Source organism: Carcharhinus amblyrhynchos, chromosome 8, assembly GCF_965287045.1.
Source record: "Carcharhinus amblyrhynchos chromosome 8, sCarAmb.v2.hapA, whole genome shotgun sequence".
NCBI lineage: Eukaryota > Metazoa > Chordata > Chondrichthyes > Carcharhiniformes > Carcharhinidae > Carcharhinus > Carcharhinus amblyrhynchos.
In genome coordinates, this window is record NC_137331.1 from 92,556,081 (window position 1) to 92,584,013 (window position 27,933).

At 45.8% G+C, this 27,933-nt stretch overlaps 1 protein-coding gene across 5 annotated transcripts in view; it reads right to left on the reverse strand.

Annotated features, from left to right (window-relative positions):
• The window catches only part of setd2 (SET domain containing 2, histone lysine methyltransferase), a 101,956-nt gene that overhangs the window by 47,866 nt on the left and 26,157 nt on the right, over positions 1–27,933 (reverse strand). For all 5 annotated transcript variants that reach the window (XM_080194492.1, XM_080194490.1, XM_080194487.1 and 2 more), the window contains 3 exons: positions 16,832–16,951; positions 12,096–12,111; positions 5,731–10,418 (listed from right to left, as the gene is read on the reverse strand). In XM_080194492.1, coding sequence (XP_080050618.1) covers positions 5,731–10,418; positions 12,096–12,111; positions 16,832–16,951 — 4,824 coding nt within the window. The remainder of the gene's footprint in view (positions 1–5,730; positions 10,419–12,095; positions 12,112–16,831; positions 16,952–27,933) is intronic.

The following is a 27,933-nucleotide window of genomic DNA, read 5'->3' on the forward strand; positions in this document are numbered from 1 at the left end:
CAGCTGGTGCCTCTTTTGGTCATTTGCTTTTTGTCTCTGCTTCCACCCTACCCAAGCATCCCTTCTGTCTGTCTCTCCATCCCTCTCTGTCCCTCAAGTCCAAAGGATACTGTATTGGAAACAAAAGTTTGATGTTTGGTGATGGGGGTTGGGAGATTTTTGGTGCCAGGGTCCCGGGTTTGTTTCAGAAATATTTCGTATTCCTAAATGTTTCAGGAAGCAGAAACAAACAGATGGCTTTTAAGTGTTGTGGAGTGTTTTTCTAAGTTGTGGTGTTCCTGTTTGAAACTTCAGTAACTTCTTTCCTCCTTCCCCCATCCACCTATGCACTGCTATCCACACCCCCCACCCCGCCCCTCTCATTTAGTTTGCTGCTTTAATGTGTAAAAGAGAAAGATTTGCATCTGTATAGCACCTTCCATAACATTATGATGATTTGGAAGCCAATGAAGTACTTCCATCAGTATAATGCAAGAGACCTTTTGTACCATAGGAAGATTCTAGAAACAGCGCTGAGATACCTGACCAGATGGGTGGCACAGTGGTTAGCACTGTTGCCTCACAGCACCAGGGACCCAGGTTCGATTCCTGGCTTGGGCCTCTGTGCGGACTCCACACATTCTTCCCGTGTCTGTGTGGGTTTCCTCCCACAGTCTGAAAGACTGGTTAGCCATGCTAAGTTCTCCCTCAGTGTACCCGAACAGGGCGACGTAGTGTGGCAAATAGGGGATTTTCACAGCAACTTAATTGCGGTGTTAATGTAAGCCTACTTGTGACACTAATAAATAAACTTAACTTCTGCTCACTTACTTAGCTGTACCATCACTAAGACCACCTGCTTTCATCTCTGTAACACTGCTTGATTCAGTCCCTGCCTCAGCTTACCTCCTCCTGAAACCCTCGTTCCATTTGCAACTGACAGACTGGACTATTTTAACACATTCCAGGCTGGTCTCTTACACTTCACCCTGCAGAAGCTGGAGGAACATCCAAAGCTCTGCTGGCCATGTCCTTATTCACACAGAGTCCCATACTCATTGATCTACACTGGCTCTGGCCAAGAAACTTAGACTAAGATATTAGATTTCTCATCCTGCTTCTCAAATCCCTTCAAGAGCCTCCCCTCTCTCCTACCTCTTTGTCATCTCCTTTAGCCCAAAATCTTTAATATCTGTGTTCATTTATTGCTGGTATCCTGAGTCTGAATGCACTGCCTGGAAGTGTGGTGGAGGAACATTGAATCACCCTGAGGGCTTTGGATGATTATTTGACAAGGAACAAAGTGCAGGAGTACAGCATTAAGCCATCTGCTCATTTGGAGAGCTGGTGCAGAGACGATGGACCAAATGGCCTCTTTCTCTTGTTAAGGATTTAGCAATGCTGAATAGCTCAGATATTAATTGTTCGGTCACTGGTGACTGAGCCTTCAGTTGTCCAGGATCGAAAGCCTGGAATATTCTGCCTCAACTCTCCACCTTTAACTCCTTTTTTTAAGATGCCCCTTAAAATCCTACAACCCTTGACTGTGCTTCTGCCCAAATATCACCATATGTGGCTCAGTGACAAATTTGGCTTTCTAATGTTTCCGTGAAGAACTTTGGGGTATTTGATTACATTAAATACAGGTTGTTGTTGGCTGGACTCGCTCGCTATCTATTTATACCTCCTGTCTGTTACTCTCTGTACGCGCACTGCTCTCTCTCCATTTTTCTACTCTTCTGTGCGAGTCTCTATGTGGCTCATGAGGGAACTCTGGTGGCAGTAACAGGTACTGCAGCAAAGATGAATTCAATTGGGTGCTGATTCAGAATACCTGAAACAGGGTGGCAATCAGCTGACAGGACACAGTACTACAGGCAATCTGATTTAAGGCGGGGGGGGGGGTAAGCATGATGGGGAAGCAGTATGAAATAATGTTCAACCGTAGGTGAGTGAAGGACAGCAGCATCCTCCCACTCCTGTCCTGGCTGACTTAGGACATTAGAGGGGCTATGGAAAGTGGAATTGCCAGCATTGCGCACGTTGCAGGAATTTCTTTTGAAATCTCATTTGCAAATCTGGTCAAAGGTTTTTCCTCAGTCCTTTTTTCATTTGTTTGCAAAAGGACAAAACTCTCAATGGACTGACTGACGCTGAAATTTAAATCACTATCTTGTGTTACCACATTCAAAAGACCATTCAGCACATCAAGTTTTGAATGGGTTACCAATTGTGACATTAGTGCACCTTTAAGAGATTTTTTAAAAATCATGTTCTCTGCAGCTCTCATTGTTGTTGGGCTGCCTGTTGGAGTCCTCTTGTTGCTCCTTCAGTGGTCTAAGTGGGGTTTACTTACTTTTATTCTGGGATCTCTTATGACCCTGCATTGTTAGGAGGAAGGCTGGTGGCAGGTCATATGTTTCTTTGTCTTTCCTAGCGAATTTAAGGTTTCATTTTCAATTTGGCTATATTCATCAAATTTAGTTTAGTTTTAGAAGGGGCATCAAGCTGAAAAGAAGTGTTTCTCTCTCTCTGGTATTGGAAATTCTGTTGGTTAGCTGGAAGCAAGGTTCCTGACCCTCCTGGAGGGTCTACTGTTGCTGGTTGGCTTGACTAGAGACTCCCTGGCATTCTGGGAAGCTGTCTTGACTTCAAACTGTTCTGGGGGATATCCAGAGGGCTGCTAGTAGTTACAAGGCTGAGAAGTCAGGGTTTCAATTCTCCAACCAAGGGACTGAAGCTGCTCTGACTCCAAGTCTTTCTGTGCGTGCCTCAAGAGTACTGCAGCATTCAACCACAGGGATAAGTTCCAATTCAAGTGAGCATTAGTTTTTGCTGTGTTAAACCCATGGAAAGGGTTTTGTTTTTGGGATATTGGTTTCCTTGGGACATTTCCTATATTCATTAGGAGTTATACACTTTCATGGTTATTTTGTTTTTGTTTGTAATTGATAAATGATATTGCTAATTTTCTTTCCACACGTTAACTGTATTCTTAAACAAACTATGTTTGGTAAAAACTCCCGAGTGAACCATCTGAATCATACCCTAGGTGATCCATATGCTTACCCAAACCAAATTCAAAATGCAAAACTTGTGATCCAGGCAAACTTCATAAAACACTTTGGAGTTTAATTTATACTGAATTATAACACAATCCATAAAATCCCTACAGTGCAGAAAGAGGCCATTTGGTCCATCAAGTCAGCAAGTGACTCTTGGACAGAGCACCTGACCCATGCCATCCCCATACCCCCACATATTTACCCTGCTAATCCCCCTACATATCTTGGGACACTAAGGGGAAATTTAGATGGCCAATCCACCTAACCTGCACATCTTTGGAATGTGGGAGGAAACAACAGCATCGGGAAGAAACCAACACAGACGCAAGGAGAATGTACAAACTCCACACAGTGAACCAGGACTGGAATTGAATCTGGGTCCCTGGCGCTGTGAGACAGTAGTGCTAACCACTGTGCAATTAGTTTCACTCTTTACCTATTATCCTATAAGTATCTCCCTTCCAAAGTGTACATCCTGTTTGCTTTTCAGCATTGCTGTAGTACCTGATGCCATCACTCCTTCAGGCCATTATAACTAACGGTGTCAAAGTAATTCTCATCTACTCTCTGATTCTCAGCACTGCTGCCTCACAGCGCCAGGGTCCAATTCTGGCCTCGGGTGTGGAGTTTGCACATTCTCCCCTTATCTGAATGGCTTTCTTCTGGGCGCTCCAGTTTCCTCCCACAGTCCAACAATGTGCAAGTTAGATTGATTAGTCATGCTAAATTGACCCTAGTGTCAGGGGAATTAGCAGGGTAAATATGTGAGTTTATGGGAATAGGGCTTGGGTGGGATTGTGGTCAGTGTAGACTCAAAGGGCTGAATGGCCTCCTTCTGCACTGTAGGGATTCTATGATTCTCACAGGGACCTGGGTTCAATTCCAGCCTCTGGTCACAGTCTGTGCGGAGGGTGCACATTCCCCCCATGTCTGTGTGGGTTTCCTCTGAGAGCTCTGGTTTCTTCCCACAGTCCGTCAGTTGATGTCGTATACATGGATTTTAGTAAAGCGTCTGATAAGGTTCCCCATGGTAGGCTCATGAAGAAAGTAAGGAGGTATGGGATAGAAGGAAATTTGGCTGATTGGATAAGTAACTGGCTATCTCATAGAAGACAGAAGGTGGTGGTGGAGGGAAAATTTTGAGACTGGAGGCCAGTTACCAGCGGTGTACCACAGAAATCACTGCTGGGTCCTCTGTTATTTGTGATTTTTATCAATGACTTGGAAAAAGGGGTTGAAGGATGGGTTAGTAAATTTGCTGATGACACCAAGATTGGTGGAGTAGTGGATGAGGTAGAGGGCTCTTGCAGGCTGCAAAGAGACACTGATAGGATGCAGAGCTGGGCTGAAAAGTTACAGATGGAGTTTAACCCTGATAAGTGCGAGATGATTCATTTTGGTAGGACAAACTTCAATGCGGATTACAGGGTCAATGGCAGGGATTTGAGGAATGTGGAGGAACAGAGAGATCTTGGGGTTCATATCCACAGATCTCTGAAGGTTGCCACTCAAATGGATAGAGCCATGAAGAAGGCGTATAGTGTGTTAGTGGTTACTAACGGGGGTTTGAGTTCAAGAGCTGTGGGGTTATGCTGCAACTATACCAGACGTTGGTGAGGCCACATTTGGAATATTGTGTGCAGTTCTGGTCACCTCACTATAAGAAGGCTGTGGAAGCACTGGAGAGAGTGCAGAGGAGATTTACCAGGATGCTGCCTGGTTTGGAGGATAGGTCTTATGAGGAAAGGTTGAGGGAGCTGGGGCTTTTCTCTTTACAGCAGAGGAGGATGAGAGATGAATTAATAGAGGTTTATAAGATGATGAGGAGGATAGATAGAGTGGATGTTCAGAGACTATTTCCTTGGGTGGATTTAGCTGTTACTAGGGGACGTAACTATAAGGTTCATGGTGGGAGATACAGGCGGGATGTCCGAGGTAGGTTCTTTACATTCTTTAGAGAATGGTTGGGGTGTGGAATACACTGCCAGCTGTGATAGTGGAGACGGACACTTTAGAAACTTTCAAGCGGTTATTGGATAGGCACATGGAGCACACCAGAATGATAGGGAGTGGGATAGCTCGATCTTGGGTTCAGACATAGCTCGGCACAACATCGAGGACCAAAGGGCCTGTACAGTGCTGTAATGCTCTATGTTCTAGTCCGATAGATGTGCCGGTTAGGTGCATTTTGCCACCCTAAATTCTCCCTTAGTGTATCCGAACAGCGCTGGAGTGTGGTGACTCGAAGATTTTTATAGTAACTTCATTGCAATGTTAATATAAACCTACTTCTGACACTTACAAAATAAACTTTGAACTATGATCTGAGATTGTTGTCTTCTAATTACCCATTGTCAGCAGTTTTCCCTCTTCTAATTTATCAATGCCCGTCATGATGTTGAACACAACCTGTTAAATATCCTACATTTTCCTGCTCTTAAGGTGACAACCAACTTATCTCTCCACCGAACTGAAGCCTCTCAACTCTGGTACCATTCTGACAAACCTGGCCTGCATTCTCTCGAAGGCCTTGACGTCCTTCCAAAGGTGTAGTGTCCAGAATTGCACAATTCTCTTGCTGAGACCTAACTGGTGATTTATAAAGATTTAGTAGAACCTCCACTAAGAAAACTCCATTATCATGTAACTACATCATTCAATAATAAATGTGCTTAAAAGTAGTTACCTCTCCGTCAGATACAAGTTCTCTTCAATTAGCTCAAAGTAAGGGGGCATTAAGCCCAGTTTTGACTGTTCCTTCCAGCATTGAGTGTTTTTGAACTCTTCCATCTTACAGACCAGTGTGACCCATTCCTTGCAGGGCATCACAGGATGGGGTTCAGGCTCAGTGTTCACCTGCTCACAGTCCCGAGTGTCAGTGTCACTTTCCAAATCGGTGTCCACCTCCTCTTGCTGCGGCTTCTGAGACTCCCCCTGCTCATCTTCTAACCTTTTCTCCACTCCTTTGGCCCGCTGCTCCTTGTCTGCTGTGGAGTCGCTGGCCTTTAGCACCAGAGTGGTCCCCTTACTGGAATTGCTGGTGATCTCATGAGCTTGTAGCGAGCTCACGCCTTTGGCCACAGTTCGTGGGTCACGGGTCACAGCCTCCCAGCTGTTGTAGATCGCAAAGTCATCGGTCATCGAGTCCGGCTGCACTTGCCCTTGGGCATCTGAGCCGGAGATGTCTTGGCTCAGCTGGTAGCTGCTGTACAACGCTGACTTGGAGTGTAACCGGGGATCCCAGTAATTGGCTCTACCAGCTTGCCAGCAACTACTCCTTTCAGCTAAATCGGCTTCCTCTGTTCGGTAGCCATATCTCAGCCCGTAGCTACTGTCTGGCTGCTGACAACTGCTGCTGGGCTTCTCCGGCTGGGAGACGTCCCAGTCAAGGCTATCAACAAACTCCGGGCTATGAAACGAGCCTTGCTCTGGAGCCTGCTGCTGCAGCCATGGGATGGCCTGTCCACTGTCCGGCTTTTCTCCACGGCACTTTTCTATCCCCCCAGAGGGTTGAGCAATGCTCTCTCCGGCTGCAGGGCTGTCCGAGTAGCTGCCGAGTGGGTGCTGGCGCCTTTCCGCCAGCCTGTCCATGCTCTGTTGAGCCAACTCCGCCGCACCAGATTTTTCATCTGCCAGCGGGAGCCGGTTTTGGTCTGGTGAAAACCTATCGGGCTGGCTGGTGCTGTCTGCCTTGTCACTCGACAGCTGCTGCTTGCTGCTTTTGCAGGTCTCAATGGCCGGGGAAAGCTGACTGGAAGAAGCCTGCGGCTGCTCCTCTGCCACTTTGGGAGAGGACAACAGGCTGCCCTGAACCTCATCGTCATCCTGGGCCCAGTCGCCAACAAACTCCTGCGGCCCACTCCCAAACTGGACACTGTTTAGCTCATGTTCCTGACTGGGTTTCTCTTCTGCTTCCCGTTTACCTCCTTCCAGGCCTGGCTGTTTCTTTTCCTGGCGACTGCTTCTGGAGGGCGGCGAGGAGGATGACGGAGAGGACGACAGACTCTTCTCCAAAGTTAGCGTTGAATTCTTGGGAACGATGATGACAGATTGCAGACGGTTCCTGGGGACTCCACTGTCGTCGGAATCAGAGCTCGTCTCGCTCTCCTCACTCTCCTGCTCACTGCTGCTCTTCACAACCCCTAAACACTCTTCATTCTCAGAGTTCATGCTGTTGTATTCTGCCTTCATACAGCTGCTGTCGCAGTCAGATTTGGTTCGGTAATGCTGCAAACTGCGCTCTACTTCACTTGAGCTCAGTGGGTTGGCGGTGTTCAGAGGCAGCGGCCCCTCAGCTGCCGCCTGCAAAGACAACTCTTCATCAGTGTCTTCCTCATCTTCAGAGATTTCCATTGACTGCTCCGACTCCACTTTAACAGAACTGTCTGGTCTGGCGGGGAGAGAGATTTCTTCGTTATGTGTTGATGGGTTCTCAGGCTTCACTTCTGAAGACTCCTGAGCTTCAGAAGGAAGACGGCTGGGCAAATCTGAGTACACTCTAATTTTCTCCAATGAATCCCAATTCTGGTTGCCGGGAACTACATTCGGTTTACTTTTGCAATTGTGAAACAGTCTATCGTGCTTCGACTCAGCGCTGTCCACTTCACGGACATGTTGCTCCCTTTGACTATCCACATCCCTGTTTTCGGTTGACCTTTCACTTATATGCTTTACCCCTCTCGTGCAACTTTTCACATCAACTGAAATTGTCTTTAATGCATCCATGTTTAATCGGGGCACGGAGGCAGCCTCGTCTAGTTTGGGACAAGCTAAAATCCCTTCCGTCTCGGCGTAGTGCCAAGTGCTGAATTCCTCCAGTTTTGGATGGGCCAAGGACCTTGTCTCGCCTGGGCTGGGATGAGGGGTGGTTTTCAGATCCTTAGCTGCAAAACTAGGGGAGGACGGCAATTCATTTGACACAGAATGACACAAAACCGTCAAAGCAGCCTCACGGCGAGGTGAAGATCCCCGGTCTTCCTCTGACTCTGAGCAAGATGAAACCTTTGCCAGAGGCCCGTCCGAGTTAGAAGCAAGTGAAGGCCCAGTTACTTCCACAGCGAATCTGGAGCGGCAGAAAGCCCTCGGTAAATCTGATGTAGAATATGGTGAGTTGCTGACATAATTGTCCAATTGGTAATCAAATGAGGAACAAATCTCATCTGATCGAGAAACAGTTTGCATGGCTCCCGATTTGTGCAGCTCGGGAACCTCTCTGAATTCATCTTCTGACTCAGAGAATGAAGTCCTCTTTAATTCCTTGCTAGACGTATAAGAACGCGAAGTCCTCACTTTGCAGGACCTCGAACTAGACGTAGTTATCCTTGACTTCCGATCCAACTTACAGTTTTCCCAAGAGTCCAGTCCAGGTTCTGGTTCCGAAGGCTCCATTTTGACCATTTCCATTTCATAGCAAGTAGTGGATTTAGAATGGGATTGGGTTACTATCGAGTTCTTGTCCAACCTACTGTTAGTCCAAGGGTCTAATTCTGACTCCGCAAAGTCGGGTTTAACTACTTCCATTTCATAGCAAGTAGTTGGCTTAGACTGAGATGGGGTTACCATTGGAATCTTGTCTGACTTACTTTTAGTCCAAAAGTCCAATTCTGATTCGGAAGACTCTATTTTAGCTACCTCCATTTCACAGCACGTAGTTGATTTAGAATGTGATGGTGATAGCCTTGAATTAATATCTGGATTGTGATTATTTCTGGAATCCGACTCTAGCTCGGAGCAGCCTCCCTGAATTGCTTCTATTCCACAAGGGAGTAACTTGGAATGAGATGGAAGCGCCCTTGGATTACTGTCCAGCCTAAAACATTTTGAGTCCACTTCCGGCTCGGAGGAGTCCTTCTTTGCTGCTACTTCATGGCAGGAGGTTACAGGTTTGGAATGAGATGAACTTGTCCTCGGAAGACCGTCGGATTTGGCAATTTTCCTGTGGTCCAATTCCAGGTCGGGTGAGTTTGTTTTAACTGCCTCTGGTTTATGACAAGACACTGATGCCTTTGAATGAAATGAAGAGATCTTTGAGTGAGTGTCCGATTTGGACGTTTTCCTGGAATCGGATTCTGGTTCGGGAGAATTAATTTTAGAGCTTTCCGACTCATGACAGGAAGCTGATGGTCGGGATATTCTATCCGATTTAGAATGAGATTTAGTCCTTTTGGTCTCCCTTTCCGACTCCGAGCAGGAGGATGTCGCCCGCAGATCTCTATCCGAGCGTGATTGGTATTTCCTCGAATCTCTGTAGGATTTAGAACACAACGAAGTCCTTCTCAAGTCACTTGACCTGGAATGATACCTTCTAGAATCTTCTTCCGAATCTGAACAGGAGGAAGCATCCCGTAAGTCAGAGCCCAGTTTGGAGCGTGAAGATTTGCTCCTCTCAGAGTAAGGTGAGCTTCGACGGTATCCTCTGTCTTTATCTCGGTAATAAGAGGTCCTCGAACGGTCTGATTTTGAATAAGAGGGTATCCTTGAGTCTCTGTCGGAGCGGGATCGAGAAGAGCTGACTCTCTCCTCTCTTCCGTACTTAGAGCGGGAGGAAGTCCTTCTCAAATCCCGGTCGGACTTGGAACGACCGCTGCTCCTCTTGTCTCTCTCAGACTTGGAATAAGAAGAAACCTTTTCAACCTCATCAACTTTGGAAGCAATTGGATTTTTCTTAACATCGCGATCGGATTCAGTGCTTCGCGTATCCTGTGACTTCCTTAATAAATCCCCCTCGGACTCAGAGCCAGCTGATTGTGCTTGCACCACCTCTTCTACTTGAGGAGCCTTCCTCAGCTCATCGTTTTCAGAAGACGAGGAGGAGACATTCTTAAACTCTTCCAAGTTATCACCCTTCCCAATGTGGGACGTACTGAGGTTCTGATTTGACGGCTTCCGCTCGGCAGCCACCTTTGTCACAGTTTCGGTTCCTCCGGTACAATCTTTCTTGGCGGCTGCATCCACAGATTCCTCCACCGACGAGCTGCACGGCTCCCTGTCCGTCAAAGCCGCAGGCTTGGCTGCATCGTTGAGATGCTTCTTCTTGAAATGCACCTTACTCCACTCAACCTTGGACTTGGGCGGTGAGGTTGTGGCCTCTGCAGCATCGGCCGAATCAGAGTCACTTTTACTGTCCTGGCTCCCTTTCACCGAAATCGGAGGCAGCGACAGTGGTGGGGCCTTGACCTCATCTGGCTCACTCCCAATGGCACTTTGGAACCTATTCCGCAAGGTCTTTGTTACGTTGAAGGTGAAAGACACTTTCTGTCGCCCTTGGTCCTCCAGGTTGACTTTCGCCTTGGTGCCTTTGGGTAAAAAGCGACTACAGCCTTTTGTCACCTGCCCCTTGAGAGCACTCAACACGGACGGATTCTCCACCTTCACCTGAAATGATATTACACAAACATTAGATACAGCTTAATAAGCTCACATTCATTTTTCCATCATTCAATCTTAAGGCAATGTCAACAAAGCTCCATAATAAATGCAAGAACAGGGCACTCCCTAGCTCCTGGTTTGTGAAGACTTTGCTCGCCTTATTACTCTCATGGTCAGGAGGCTCCTGCTCAGAATAGCTAACTGGTCATCATCTCGATTGGGAAACTGGATGTAGGGGGTCGTTGGTCAGAGACAGAATTGTGTACAATGGCGGCGTGTTCCACAGTCACTCATTGTCTAGGCTTTGATATGGAGATTGGCCAATTAGCCAAGGAACCTGAAAGCATTTTGGAACGGCAACAACCTTGGGAGTCAACACGTCAATGGACGGCACGGGGCAGAGGGAGAGCCAAACAGGGTGGCAAGTTACGGCAGATTCACCCCTCTGTAACTTGAGGATTTTGCAGAAGCTTAAACTTCCCTCTGTGCTCTGGCCGAGATCAGGCCAGGGGCAGCAGCTGGGAGCTTCTTCATGTGTGTAGCTTGCTGCAGTAAAGAGGCACTTGAGCATTAATTTAAATAAATAACAACATAAAAGTCAAGAGTTGATTCTTTACAAAAGACTGATGTAAGCAGCAATCTCGCTCAGAGGTCACGGGATAGGCAATGTGGAAAATAGAGAAAGAGAAGACACTCCTCAGAGTCAGAATGTTGCTGTCTTAAATCCCACTCCAGGGCTTGAGCACATAATCCAAACCAACGCCATCAGTGTAGCACTGAGCGAGTGGTCAGAGGTGCTGTCTCATTCAAATCTGAAACCAAAGTTCCAGTTGCCCCTCACATAAATGGTGAAGATTTCATGGCATCATTTTAGAGAAAAGGTTTTCCAGTATCCTGGACAACACTCTTCCTTAAACACAACATTAAAATAAATGATTAAATCAGTGGTTCAACCCCCTACTGTTAATGGGACACAAGTTGGCTGCTGCATCTCCCGATGTGTGTTTGAAAAGTAACTCAATGCATGTGAAGAATGTTTTTACATCTCTAACAAATGCCATAAGGTATGCACCAATTTAAGTTTCTTCAGTAGTTCAGCTACTTCACTGGGTCAATTTCAATTTGTGCGGCATCCCTGCTAGTTGGGACAGCTCAGAGGGAAGCTTTACTGAGTATCATACCTATTCCACAACTGCCCTGGAAGGGGTAGTATAGACAAAACATTACTATGTATCTACCCCACACCATACCTGCTGTGGGAGTGTTTGACAGGGTAGCGTGGAGGGGTTTCACTTATATCTACCCCATGTTGTACCTGCCCTGGGAGTGTCTGACAGGATAGTGTGGCGGGGGGGGCGGTTTTTTTTTACTTCAACACATGCTCTGCCTGCCCTGGCAGTATTTGATGGGACAATGTCGAGGGAGCTTTTTTTGGCACTGAACCTGTGCTGGACAGGCTGATGAGCAACTGGCACAAAGCGAGGAATAATATCCACCCAAAAAACTTGAAACATATCCCAGATATTGATTAGAAAATTTCATATCCCACCGGGGCTGATTTCTGCATTAGGCCAATGTTTAAGTTTAACCAAATCTTTTCAAAGAACTGTCTAAGCAGATTAATTCCCCTCTGCTCCCCACACATGGATTAAACAAGTGAATCGAATGTTATTTAAATCTTACTGCATTCTCCTCTTCTCTGTTGCAGATGACCAAGCGAGCCATGAAAAAAAAGAGAAAAAAAAAAGCACAAGGTTAGAAACTTGTTCTAATGAAACCGAGAAGCAGCAAAGGGGCAATGACAGCAGATCGTGACCACATACAGACTTATAGTTTGCCCTTGTTCGCCAGAAGGCTCTCTCACAGTCTCGCACAATAACAAAACATCTTTTGGCAGCTCTGAAGGTACAGTGGTGCGGTAATGGAGCAAAAATGTAGAACTGATTCACTCAATGTGCCTTAGGAAAGGAAAAGAAACTTGCCATCTTTACCTGGATTGGCCTACACTAGGCTCCAATCCAACACCACAGTAGCTGCTCCCTTAAATGACAAAGTTGGCAACAGGGGTTCACAGCACCACAGCCTGAGGGGAACCAGAAATGGGAAATAATTGCTGGCCTTGTTTCAACCCATTTTAAAAAAGAAAATCAGTTGGGATATTATCCAACTGAAAGACTGATGGGAGATTTACATAATGGCAGAGGGCATCCAAATCTTTCCTCCTTCACCATTCACAATTCTTGCATTCTTCATCCATTAATGGCCAATTAGCAATCAGGAGTGGAAACCCCGACTTCCCTCCTCTCCCCTTCTTACTAACCAAGGTACAAACCGCTCCAGTTGCTGTGTATGAACTGAACACACTGAGCAAAAACAATGACTCAGTTCCTTGCAAGATTCTTGGACGTTCTCCACAATCTAGCTGTACTGTCGGATCTTAGTCCAAATCACCATTCTTATGTGTGAGAGGTGAGATATCAGCAGCGTATTTGACTGGGTTGGTGGGTGTCACAACACAGCTCGATCTCTTCTCATCTGACATCTGCTTGCCTCAAAGGTCAGAAGGTTACGGACTCAAGTCCCAGTTTGGAGACTCGAGGTCACAATCCAGGTGGAGATGCGAGTGCCGCACTACTGAGGGTATGGTCTTTCAGTAAGATGTTAAACTCACACACTGTTTACCCCTCTGGCTTGAACATTGCATATCCTATGACACCTTTCCAAGGAGATCATGGATGTTCTTAATTGTCCTTCAACCAATTTAGAATCATAGAATTGCTACAGTGCAGAAGGAGGCCATTCGGCCCATCGAGCCTGTGCCGACAACAATCCTCGTAATCCCATGTATTTACCCTTGCTAATCCCCAGACACTAAAGGGGCAATTTAACATGGCCAATCCACTTAACCCTCACATCTTTGGAGTATGGGAGGAAACTGGAGCACTCGAAGGAAATCCTCACAGACACGGGGAGAATGTGCAGACTCCGCATGGACAGACAGACGGTGACCCAAGGCCGGAATTGAACTCAGGTCCCTGGTGCTCCGAGGCAGGAGTACTAACCACTGTGCCACCCCTTGACCAAAAAAAAAACAGATTAACTGATCATCTACCTCATTGCTGTTTGTGGCAAATCAGAATCACAGTGAAGAAGAGGCCCTTCTGCTCATCGAGTGCGTCCTGATGCACAAAAGGCCCTGACCTGTCCATCTAATCCCACCTGCCAGCACTTGGCCCACAGCCTTGAATGTTATGGGGTGCCAAGCAGCTGCAATGTTTGACTACAGGAGTGATTACAGTGGCTGCACAGGCCTTTGCAATATCCTGAGAAAGGGTTACTTAAATCCAAGTTCTTACTATATAGGAATTATATGGAGCAGGAGTCGGCTATTCAGCTCCTCAAATCTGCTCTTAAGCCATTTAACTCGATCATGGCTGCTCTGAAGCAAAATTTCATATTCCTTACCAAACAAAACCCTGTCAGTTTTAGCCCTAGGGGCTGCAATTCACCCAGCAAACACAGCCACTTGGAAAGACGTGTGTGTGAGAGAAAGTGTTTCCTGGTTTCACCCCCGATTCACACTCAATGAATAACAAGATTATGCTGTCTTGACTCCTGCCAAAGGAAATACTTGCTCTGCACCTACGCAATCTAATCCTTTTCATGGTTTTAAATAAGTCAATAACGTCATGCTGTATCCTCCTAACCTCAGTGAAATAACACCAGGCAACTTATTCCCATCTGAGACAAAAGAACTCCCAAACCGAACAACCGCCGGTGAGGACTGCTCAAAACCGTTCCACAACCCTTCACACTCGACATCTCAGGAATTAGTATTAGATCCTGACCACAGTCAAGCTGGATCTTGACTTATACTCCCTGTGGTAACAAGACGACACCGGACAGCAAGTTGGCTGCACTAGACTCTGCACAGGCGGTGACCCAAGCCGGGTATTGAACTCTAGCACTGTGAGGCAGCAATACCGACTATGGTGCTGCCCCTCCAGTCAGGTATCTCAGTGCTGTTTCTAGAATCTTGCTATGGCACAAAACGTCTTTTGCATGACACTGATGGCAGTACTTCATCAGTTGTGAAGCACTTCAAGTCATCCTAATGTTATGGAAGGTGCTATACAAATGTAAATCTCTCTCTTTTACATATTAAAGCAGCAAACTAAATTGGAGGGGGGGGGGGGGTGCGGGTGGAAACAAAACAAAAAGTCAATGAATTTCCAATCAAGAACTCCACAATCTAGAAAAACACTCCACAACAATTAAAAGCCACGTTTGTCTTCTGAAACATTTAGGATTACAAAATATTTCTGAATTAATAACCCCTCAGGCAGGTTGGAAAATTTCCCTATAATCGAAACAGATTTATGGGACTGGACGTGCTTTGTTCAAGCAACAAGTAAGTATTTTTGGAAAATTGGATTTTGTTCTTGTTTAAAATGCAACACTTCTTCAGTAAACCTCTTTCAACAATGCAATGTCCTTGTCATCTGAGAAGTATCGGAATTCAGGAGACTATTTGCTCAGCGTGCTTTCACCTTCCAATAAGTACCTCTCATACAATTTAGCCAGTGTTTGTGTGGCTTTGTTTTCCAATGGATCTAACTTATGAATTCATTTTATAAATTCTTTGAATAACTCTTACAAAGTGTTCATGGTGACACAGTGGTTAGCATTGCTGCCTCACAGTGCCAGGGGACTCAGGTTCACTTCCAGCCTTAGGTCACTGTCCGTGAGGAGTCTGCACATTCTCCCCATGTGTGTGTGGGTTTCCTCCAGGTGCTCTAGTTTCCTCCCACACTCCAATATGTGCAGATTAGATTGATTGGCTATGTGAAATTAACTGCAGTGTCAGCAGGGTAAATGAGGGTGATGGGAATAAGGCCTGGGTGGGATTGTGGTCGGTAAAGACTTGATGGGCCGGATGGCCTCCTTCTGTACTGTATGGGTTCTACGGACTTGGAGAAAGACTGTGCCTAAAATCCCGTCCCCTCATCCACCCATAAAGCTGAGATATCCAAAGTAACTGGTTCATCCTTTTGCTGCTATATCAGTAAACTCCTCTCCTGTGAAGACAGATATGAAGGACACATTTTGCATCTCAGCCCATTCTGTCTCCTTGCTGCTCCCTTATCAGCCCCATTTGTCTCTGACCACACTTTTAGTATTTGCCTATTCATGAAAAAATTCCCCTCTGTTTTAAACAACAATCTATTCTCACATACTCCGCCTGTTTCAGATCTTTATACTTATTACATTTATCATAATTCATATGGATGACAACCACAGCATAAAGTTAGTTACAAAAATTCTCAAGAGGATGCACGAGGGAGTGAGGGATGATGGGGGCGTGAGAGAGTGACGGCAGGTCGCGGGGGAGGTTGCGCACGGGCCCGAGGGGGTAGTCGCACAAGGTCAAGAGAGTGAGTGTGACAGTGAGAAACTGAAAGAGCACATAAGAGCAAAAGTTAGTGTTAGAGAGATCGAAGGTGAAAATAAAAAACCAATATCAAACAAACGTCAGAGACTGAGAGCAAGCAGTCAAGAGAGATTGAGTGCGAGAAACCATAATGAGTAGGAGCTGAAGTAGGCCATTCAGCCCATCCAGTCAATGAGATTCTAACTGATGTGAATTTATAATTCTTAACACAACTTTCCTGCCTTATCCACATAACCCTCGATTCCCTTTAGCTTAAAAATCTCTCTCAGCCTTGAACAAATTTAATGACGCAGCCTGAATAGTTCTCTGTGGTAAAAAAATTCTACAGATACAATACTGGGGGTGGGCGGATAGGTGGGAGGTGGCAGCACCGGGCGGACACGGCGGCAGTGGTGGGCAGACCAGGAGGCAGCGGCAGGCAGACCAAGGAGAGGCGGCAGCGCTTGGCAGACCGGGGGGGGGGGGGGGGGGGGGGGGGCGGTGGTGGCGCTGGTCGGACCGGGGGGAGGAGGTGACGGCGAGCGCACCAGGGGGAGAAGGAGGCGGGGGGTGGGCGGTGGTGATAAAGCTGGGCAGACTGGGGGCAGCCAGGGTGGGGGTGGAGGAGGCACAATATAGAGAAGTGAGAGAGGGAAAAGAAGAGTGAAAACCAGAGAAAGGACAGAAAGCAAGTGATAATCTGAAAAAGAGAAAACCAGAGGGAAAAAAGGAGAAAGAGCACAAAAAATGCAACTTTCACAGCAGAGGGAGCAGCCACCTGGCCCATTGTATCGTGACAGCTCTCTGAATAAACTGTTCACCCAGTGTCACCTCATCGCCTTCGCCCTGTAAACCTGCACATTCTTCCTTTTGAAATACAGTAATAATGCAATCCACTCCAGAATGTCTCCGTTGAAGCTGCCTCCAGCACATTAGCTGGCAACCAGATAGATAGAGAGAGAGAGAAAGAGAAAATTGTCCATCTCACCCCACAGGAAGCACATCTCCTGTGGACTGAACTTGGAGATGCGTTGACAGTCCAGGCGACATCTGCAGTTCCGTCCAGCCTTCCCTCGCAGATGACAGAGGGTGAGGAGAGGCGTGAGCCCTTGAGGAAGAGAAAGAAAGATAGGAGGAGTTATTTTAAAAATCAGACAAATTACATGTTAAAGAGGCACTGCCATTTTACACCCTTTTCATTAGCCTCCCAGCTAAAACCTTGTGCAAGGCATTACCTGATTGACACAACCCACGTGTGTGTGGGTCAGAGCCTCTTTACCCCTCACAGGAACCATATGACTAAAGAAAGGTTCACTAATCCTCCAGCATTGTACTGGAGTCTCCAGGGATCGAAAAGATTAATCTGCTGGTTGGACACTGCTGCTCCAAAACGCACGGGGATTAAAATGATGTGCCTTTAGAACATGGGTTCACAAAACTTTGGAGCAAGAGTAGGCCATTCGGCCCACTGAGGGTGATCCACCATTCAGAAAGGTATTGGCTCTTTGGACAGTGGCCTTAGCCTCACTTTGCTGCCTGCTCCCCCCATGACTCTCAGCTCCCTCAGTCTCAGTCTGGAGTGTATTCAATGACCCAGTTTCCCCTGCTCGCTAGCCCAAGAGTATTCCAAAGACTAATTCAGAAAAGAAATTCCTCTTTATCTCTGTCTTAAATGGTGTCCTTCAGTTCTAGATTGCCCCACACGAGTTACTATCCTCCCGGTATCTACCCCTGTCAAGTTGGTCTTGCTGGGTGCTCTCTCCACCCCCACTGGACTCCCAGTGACAACAGATTCTAACACTTTCCCTATGACAGATATTAGACAGACTAACTGGCCAATAGTTTCCTGCCTCCCTCCTTTCTTGAATACCTTCGTTACATCTGGTCTTTTCCAATCTGATGGAACCTTTCCTGAATCCAGGGAATTTTGGAGGATTACAATCAATGCACCCACTTTCTCTGCAGCCCTTCACTTTAAGGCCCTAGGTTGCAGGTTACCAGGTCCAGGGGACTTGCACCAGGGATGATAAGAGGACTAAAAGGCTGACCTTTTCCTCCACTGATCACAGTTACTTCAGGTTCCTCCCTCCCTTCTGCCCCTCAGCCTTTCTTCTAGTCTTTGGAGGGATTCTGCGTCTTCTACTGTGAAGACACATACAAAACATTTGTTAACAGTCTCTGCCAATTCCTTGTTTCCAATTACTAATTCCTTACCTTCACTCTTCAAGATCTCAGAGACACAGAATTATTACACCACAGCAGGCCATTTGGCCCAGCGGGTCTGCACTGGCTCTCTGAATAAGCAATTCAACTGGTGCCGCTCCCCCACCTTCTTACCAGATATAAATAATCCAATTTCCTCTCAAATGCCTCGATTGAACCTGCCTCCACCACACGCTCAGTCAGTGCATTCCAGATCCCAGCCAGTGTTCATTGCCGCTGCTCTCTTCCTTATTATGTACTTGTAGAAGCTTTTACTGTCTGGTCCTTTATTTGTTACTTTTCTCTCATACTCAAATTTCTCCCTCTTCATTTTTTAAGCCATCCTTTGCTGGTTATTAAAATGTTCCCAATCTCCTACCTTTCTGCTAAGCTTTACAGCTTTGAGTATTTTTTCCTTCAATCTGATACCATCCTTGACTTCCTTAGTTAGCCACGATGGTGCATTTTTCTCATAAGAGTCTTCTTTTCTCAAGGGAATATAGTTTATTCCAAATGTGAAATATCTCCTTAAATGTCTGCCACAGCGCCCCCATTGTCTTACCTTTTAACCTACTTTCCTAGTCCGCCATTGCCAACTCTGTCATATGCTTGCAACTACTTTTAATTAAGTTTGTGACACTAGTTTCAGATCTCAAATTTTACTCTGTCAATCTGTAACCCCTGCCTCCAGTATTTCATATATCCTCTTATGTTAACACGGTTGCATCCTTCCTGTCAGGTTCCCTTGTTACCATTACTGAGCTGTACCGTTCCCCAGCCAAAGAAACCCATTCAGTTAACCAGGTTTGACCATAATGAATCCCAACCCATACCAGTCCACACAAGACAGGAGCGCGCACACATAATCCAACATCAACCTGTAAAACGGCTACACCAAGGTTGGGGCTTGAACCCGTTGAAAGCAAAGTGAAGACCAACATCAGGAAATTCTTCTTCATCAATACTTGTAATAAAACTCCCAGATAATAATGCAGGTAAAGTATCTAGAACCACACAAGAATCAACTGGATCTTGCAATGGAATGATGGCAGGATCTGTGACTAAATGGCCTTCCTTAATCTATAATTACCCTCAGTATGGATCTTTCACACAACATATTTTTAAGTCTAGACTTCAATTTATCGAAAACTTTTAATGACTTTCCAGAGGAAATCAATTTTCATTTAAAAAAAATCATTGGCAACTTCAACAGATATAAGAGCATTGGTAAATCCTCACTGAATAAGTTAGTAAATTGTACTGGTGGATGCTCACTGGTAACATTGAATACATCTCCTGATTGACTCCCATTACTGTCTGGTGCTGCAGATACGTTTTGGATGAAGGCAGCCCTTTAGTACATTGTATTGGCGAGGATGAGGACATTGATCCTGACCTCTTCCCTTTCATCCACGTGTAAGTTCCTCGGAATAACATCCTGTCTACAAAGTGGTACCTTGGTTGTTTGCGACCTGAACTTTGTAACCACGGGATACCTAATTTGTGCATTTTCAGAGGTATTCTCCTTCAGAACAGTTGGTAAACAAACAGACTTCAGGACATCCCAAAGCTAGCAAGCTACCAGGAACGTGCAGTCAATTTGTGCACGGCAAGAGCCCATAAACATCAACAAATGACCATACCGCCTGTTTTAGGTACTGCTGCCGGAGGGGTGAATATTGGCAGGTCACCAAAAGACCTCCCCTGCTCTTTTTCAAACAGCAACATGGGATCTTGTTTTTTTAAAAGTAAAGTCTATTTATTAATCACAAGCAGGCTTACATTCACACTGCAATGAAGGTACTGTGAAAATCCCCTAGTTGCCACACTCCGGCGCCTCTTCGGGCACACAGAGGGAAAATTTAGCATGGCCAACGCATCTAACCAGCACATCTTTGGGAGGAAATTGGAGCACCTGGAGGAAACTCACACAAGCACGGGGAGAACATGCAAACTCCACACAGATGGACAGTGACCCAAGCTGGGAACTCAACACAGATCCTTGGCACTATGAGTCAGCAGTGCTAACCACTGTGCCACCGTGCAGCTTTGATCCTCTTGATTTTGCACATCCTCTTGAGAAGGCAGACAGGTTTAATGTTTCACCCAAACACTGGCAGTCAGTGTAACATGCATTCAGGCCGCAGCCAAACAGCCAGCCTGGGTTTTGGGCTCAAGGCCATGGGTGCAAGGCTTGGACAGATGACCTTTCCAGAGGGGAGAGAGCTATCACGGAGACATGGCCGGCTGCTTCTCAGGCCAGCGTTACATTTGCTGCCACCACTCCAACACTCGGGTTCTCCAAAACCTCGGCAACATTCCTTGCTTAATACTACTTTGTGAACTCCATTCCTTCCTCCTTGTACGTGGCAAGGGCCCATATACAACTGCATCCCACTGTAAACAGATTCTATCTGCAACTCCTGATAGGAGGGACAATACCTTAACCACAAGTGACTGCACTTGCATGGGAGCTGGAGAAGCACACCTTTTATCTCAGGTGCCACCACCCTCACCCACCTTCCTGTCACACTCCCTCCCTAAAGGGAATGACACACTCTGAGTTATGCTTCACGTTAATGGAAATTCAGTTGAGGGATGAATAGAGTAATTTGAAAAGAAGGGGACTGCTTGTTTCTCACAATGTCACCTGTTGCCTTCTTGACAGGAAAAAGGCAGAGAAACAAAGATGTGCATTTACGTAGCACCTTCCTTGATTTCCCAAAGCATTTTACATCCAGCGAAGTGCTTTATAAGCATTGTCACCGCTTGGTGGGAAACAAGCAGTGCACACCACAATCCCACAAACAAAAGTGAGATAAATGATTGGTCGAAGGATAAATGTTGACCAGAACATCAGGCAGAACTCCCTTGCTCATCTATGAAATAGTGCCATGGGGTCTCTTACATCCATTCCACCCTCATTCAAAAGACGGCACCTCCTATAGTGCAGCACTCCCCGAGTAATGCACGGGTGTGCCTGCCACAAGTTTCTGAATTAATTCTGACTGGCGGGGTGAGAAGACGCTGAAGGATGACAGCTAAACGAGAAACAGGCCAACATAAAGACACAAATGTTCCTCCAAAATAATGGATTGAGGTTTACAATCAGTCATCTCTCTTTAAATCTAATAAATCAGCCTCCAGCAAAAGCTATTTGTTCCTTTTCTGTGCATTCCTAAGACTTGTACAGAACCGGTTTGGCCCAATCATAGCCCTCACACCTCCAGGTTGGGAGATAGTGGGTTCAAATCCAACTCTAGACATTTTGTACAAACACAGAAACTTACAGCATAGGAGGCAACCATTTAGTCCATCATGTCTATACTGGCTCTTAGAAAGAACCCTCATGCTTAGTCCCAGGTCCCTGATTTGCATCCTTAATCCTGTAAATTCTTCACCCTCAAGTATCTGTCCAACACTCTTTAAAATGCTTTGTGAAATCAGCTTCCACCACTTTATCAATAGATCATTCCACCATCCAACAACTCAGTAGAACAAGACCTCCATTTCTCCCTTCTAGGTCTTTTGAATCTATGATCTCTAATTACTGACCCACTCAGCAGAGGGAGTCATCTTCCTCTGTCCCTCTTATCAAATTCTCTTGTCACACTGGAAACCACTATTAGTTCACCTCCTAATCTGCTCTTTTCCAATGGGAATAGTTCAAATTTTTCCAACCGCTCCTCATAATGAAAGGTCCTCTAAGTCATGGTTACACGCCAGCAAACCCATTTGCAATTTAATTCAGACTCTATCGTCCATTCGGGGGTTCACTGCGGATACAAAAATCCCGTTGCCACAGTGCCACGCCATTCTATACCCTTTCTAACCTCTCCCTGAAGTATAGCATACAAAATTTTCTCTGCTACTGACTTCAAAAAAAAGTTTTAAAAGTTTATTTATTAAATGTCACAAGTAGACTTACATTAATACTGCAATAAAGTTACTGTGAAAATCTCCTAATCACCACATTCTGGCGCCTGTTCAGATACACTGAGGGAGAAATTAGTATGGCCAATGCACCTAACCAGCACGTCTTTCAGACTGTGGGAGGAAACTGGAGCACCCAGAGGAAACCCACGCAGACACGGGGATAATGTGCAGACTCCACACAGACAGTGGTCCAAGCTGGGAATCGAACTCAGGTCCCTGGCAGTTAACCACTGTGCCACCTCATGTTTCTGTCCACTGCACTATCCTGTCTATATTATCCTGAAACCTAGAATTATTCACCACAATCTATTCCTTTCTGTACTATCTGTAACGTGTATAATGCTACTCCCTACACCAGAATCTGGGTCTGGGTAGCTCGATGGCACAGTACTGCCTTACAATGCCAGGGATCGGGTTCAATTCCCGGCTTAGGTCACTGTCTCTGCAGAGTCTGCATCGGTTTCCTTCCACAGTGCGAAAGATGTGCTGGTTTAGTGTATTAGCCATGCTAAATTTTCCCTCAGTGTACCCAAACAGGTGCCGGAGTGTGGTGATTAGGGGATTTTCATAGTAACTTCATTGCTGTGTTAATGTAAGCCTACTTGTAACAGTAATAAATAAACTTTATAAACATTATAAAGAGTAATGGACCCAAGACTGATGTTTTAATAAACACCACTGCAAACTTCCTTGCTGTGCAAAAAAAAATCCACTTACCACCATCCTTAGTTTCCTGTAACCAAATCAATCTTATATTCATACTGCCTCTTTTGGCTTTATTCCATCAATTTCCATCTTTTTAATGAACTCAGCGTCAGACATGCTTTATCTTCAACAAGTATTTCTGGCTTAGATTGCAGTGCCATACTGAGGCAATGCTTCACTGTCAGATCTGCTGCCTTCCTGCTGGGACACCAAACCGTGGCCCAATTTGCCTGCTTGGTGTCAGTTAAAGATCACATGGCACTATTCTAGCAAATACAACAGCATGAGCTCATGTTTATATCGTGCCTTCCAGTGCCTCAAAGCATTGGAGTCCCAGAAATCAGGTTCCATGCTAGCGGATGTTCAAATGGCTCACTTTCCTTAATTAACGTTCCTTATTCTTTGCACTTAATACTCTTGACCCGTCTGTCTGAGCGAACTACTGCCATCATCTTCAAGCTCATTGTCACATCCCAAATCCATGCCCAAATCTCTGACAACTCCTGGTCTGACCTTCTTCAATCAGGGTTCCATCTCCGCCACAGCAGTGGAACCATCCTAATCCATACGGACAAATGACAGCCTCTGTACTCGTGACAGAAGGTGCACTATCCATCTTTGTCTTGTAGCCTTTAACAGGATCAAGCAAATTATCCTCTCTCAACACCTGTCGTCCAGTTCAGGGGGACAGTCCATATTTGGCACAATCTATCCAGCTACAGACACACAGTCTCTTATAAGTCTATCTCCATACCCCTACACTCTTACAAATGAAATGATTCCTCGTCCCATGTCTTCTTCTGAGATCAAAACGTCTGCAGGTTGGACAACATAAAAACCCTACAGTGCAAGAAGTGGTCATTCGGCCCTTCGAATCTGGACCAATAACAATCCCACCCAGGCCTTATCCCTGTAACCCTACGTATTTATCTTGCTAATCCCCTTGACACAAAGGGGCAACTTAGCATGGCCAATCAATCCAACCTGCGCACCTTTGGAATGTAGGAGGAAACTGGAGCACCTGGAAAAAACCCATACAGACATGGGGAGAGTGAGTAAACTCCACACAGGCAGTTACCAGTGGCTGGAATTAAACCTGGGTCCCTGGCGTTGTGAGGCAGCAGTGTTAACCACTCTGCCATTATGTCACCCCAGCTCCCACATCAACTCCATATCTTGGCTCAAAGAACAAAGAGAACAAAGAAAATTACAGCACAGGAACAGGTCCTTCGGCCCTCCATGCCTGCACCGTCCTTGCTGCCTGACTTAAATAAAACCCCCTACCCTTCCGGGGACCATATCCTTCTATTCCCATCCTGTTCACGTATTTGTCAAGACGCCCCTTAGAAGTCACTACCGTATCCGCTTCCACTACCTCCCCTGGCAACGAGTTCCAGGCACCCACCACCCTCTGTAAAAAATTTGCCTCATATCTCCTTTAAACTTTGCCTCTTGCATCTTAAACCTGTTCCCTCTACGAATTGACTCTTTCATCTGGGAAAAAGCTTCTGACTCTCCATTCTGTACATGCCTCTCAATCTTGTAGGCTTCTATCAGGTCACTCCTCAACCTCCGTCATTCTAGGGAGAACAAACCAAGTTCCTCCAACTTTTCCTTATATCTAATGCCCTCCATACCAGGCAACATCCTGGTAAATCATTTCTGTACCCTCTCCAAAGCCGCCACATCCTTCTGATAGTGCTCAATTCTGGTGGTCACACTATATTCCAAGTGTGCCTAACCAATAAAGCTGCAACATGACTTGCCAATTTTTAAACTCAATGCCTCAGCCGATGAAGGCAAGCATGCTGTATGCCTTCTCAACTATCTTCTCCACCTGCATTGCCACTTTCAGTGACCTTTGTACCTGTACACCCAGATCCCCTTGCCTACCAATACTCTTAAGGGTTCTGCCATTTATTCTATATATCCTATCTGTATTAGACCTTTCAAAATGCATTACCTCACATTTGTTCAGATTAAACTCCATCTGCCACCTTTCCGCCCACACCTCCAACTGATCTATATCCTGCTGTATCCTCTGACAGTCCTCATCGTTATCTGCAAACCCACCAACCTTTGCATCGTCTGCAAACTTACTAATCAATTCAGTTACAAACAGCAAAAGGTCCCAGCACTGATCTCTGAGGAACGTCACTTGTTGCAGTTCTCTATTCAGAAAAGCACCCTTTCACTGCCCCTCTCTGTCTTCTTTGACTGAGCCAGTTCTGTATTCACCCTGTCAGCTCACCTCTGATCCCATGCGATTTCACCTTCTGCACCAGATTACCATGAGGGACCTTGTCAAAGGCCTTACTGAAATCGACGTAGACAACATCCATTGCCCTACCTGCAATCATCTTCAACACACTTCTTCGAAAAACTCGATCAAGTTAGTGAGACACGACCTCCCCTTCATAAAACCAAGGGCACAATTCATCTGGATCTGGAGATTTTACCACTTGTAAGGCTGCCAACATCTCCAATACCTTTGTTCAAGAACCTCACAGTCTCATTCCCTGAATTCTACACCATTGTCCTCATTCTCTTGGATGAAGATGGATGTGAAGTGTTCATTCAACACTCCACCAAATATCGCTCTATAATTAAAGGAGGCGAAGGTCCTGTCATCAAAAGTTCTTTTATTTTCAAGACATACTATATTACACAGTGCTGTGTGCTCCTTGCTTCAGCAGGCAGAGAGACTGACACACCTACATGAGGCTTCCTGATTGGACCATCAATTAGGACTCAACCAGGGAGTTCAGACTCTACCTCATTTGTCAGACTGAAGTCATCACACTCTCCCATGGTCAGACTGGTCTTATAATAGCCGCAATATCTGTTGATTAAAATTAGGAAGACCAAAATCACTGGTCATGTTGTTTGGCAGGGCCAAAGACCACTGCTACCAATTCCATTCTCCATCTCCACCACTGAACTGTTTGCAACCTCTGTGTCCTATTCAAACTTTGCTGAGCACTGGACCCCCTCCATCATAAAGACATCCCAACATAGTCCTGGCTCAGATCAACTGTCCCCGAAACAAACATCCCTCTCTTTATCCCCTCCAGACTCAACTATTCCGACACTCTCCAGGTCCACTGGATATGAGGAAATATTAATTCTAGACATGGAAAAACTGGGCTGTTTTCGCAAGGATGTTTTAAAGGATGCGATAGGATGGATAGCAACACACCTATTCCAATGATATGGAATGAAGAGATTCAGTTTTCAGATTAAAACTGAGAGATTATGACACACAGCAAGAGAAATATTTTTAAAATATGAACAGATACACAGGGTCATGAAACTGTGGAATGAACTAAAGGAGTTGAGACTTGAGGCAGAGATCTTAAGGCCAACTGGAATACAAGCAGGGGAAATGAGAAAGCTCTGGTTGGAAAAAGTAGAGAAAATCCCACATATATCAATGGGAAGAGGATAACCAGGGACCAAGGGGCAATCTGTGGATGGAGTGTTGGATGAACACTTCACATCCGTCTTCACCCAGGAGAATGAGCATAATGGTATGTAATTCAGGGAGAGAGACTGTGAGGTTCTTCAGCAAAGATATTGGAGGTATTGGCAGTCTTATAACTAGTTACATCTCCAGGTCCAGATGAATTGTGCCCTAGGCTATTGTGGGAGGCAAGGGAGGAGATTCCCAAATTTCTTTTTGGCCACGGAATCTCGCCTTTATCAATCAAGGCATTGACGGCAAAAGCAGGGGGAAGTCACATTGGAGTTGCATAGAACTTCGGTGAGCCACAGCTACTGTGTGGCATTCTGGTTGTCACATTATCGGAAGGATGTGATTGCACTGGAGGAGCTGCAGAGGAGATTCACCAGGCTACTGCCTGGGATGGAACATTTAATTTATGGAGAGAGGATGCATAAACTTGGTTTGTTTTTGTTGGAGCAGAGAGGTCTGAGGGGTGACCTGATGGAGATGTACAAGATTATGAGAGACATGGACAGAGCAGATAAGGAGCAGCTGTTCTCCTGAGTTGAAGTGTCGGTCATGGGGGGGACATAGGTTCAAGGTGAGGGGCAGGAGGTTTGTGGGGGGGGGGGGGGTGCTGGGGAAATGAGGGAAAACATTTTTTTTAACCCAGAGGATAGTGATGATCTGGAACATGCTGCCTGGGAGGGTGGTGGAGGCAGGTTGCCTCAGAGCCATTAAAAAGGTCTGGATGAGCACTTGGCACATCATAACATTCAGGGCAATGGCCCAAATGCTGGCTGATGGGATTAAGTGGGAGTTCAGCAGTTTGTAATGTGTCGGTGAGGGCTCGATGGGCTGAAGGGCCTCTTTGGTGCTGTACGATTCTACTGCTGAAGTGGAAAGTTAACACCAGCACGGACTTGTTGGCCAAACATGTTGCAAATTCGATGGGATTCTCTGCTCTTTGCTGCTTATGTGGCCTTGCTGCATGCAAATTGGATGTTACATTTGCCTAAAAACACCTGAGGCCTGAAAGCAACTAACTGGCTGTGAAGCATTTTAGTACATCCTGAGGACATGCCGGGTTCTGCGTAAAATGCAAACTTCTTTTAAACTCAGTGGGTAGTCTACGTCTAGGCTTGGTCGAGAGTAATGGCCAGTTGGCTAAGGCACTTGGAGGCGTCCAATGTTCCTGGAACATTGAGTACCTCGGGGGATGAGGTAAAATAAGGTGGGTTGAGAAAGGACCTTGATGTTTCTTATCAAAGACTCTGAACAAGTGCCAGCCAGAAAGTGTGATACTAATAGGAATCCAGCTCGAGGTATACTTCGGCTCACTGGCTCACTTCCACTTATGTCAGAAGGCAGGGTTTAAACCACACTTCAGACAGTTCCGATAACAGCAGGCTGGAGCACAGGCTCTGAAATCTGGGTTAATACTTAATTAGTGGGAGACTCGTAGCCTCTCATCCCAGAGGCTGCGCAATCCTGAAAAAAAACAGTCCTGCTGTATACGATTAACCTGCTGAATGGTTGGGAGAAAGATGGAAAGATCATTGTCTGTCAGGCAATTCATCACCTTATGTATTCTTCACTTAATTCACATGATTCTCCAAGGAGAGACAGGATAGAAAATAATAACTGCAATTTGCACTGAGAATTTCCTGTGGTTGGTTTTCCCTGTTTGGTTGCACTATTATCTAGGAATTTAATCTCTTAATTCCTGGAGAGTGCGGAACAATCCCAGAGGGTGGCAATCCTACCTTCTGTGGACAAGGGGAACCAAAGCAGGCTAAGAA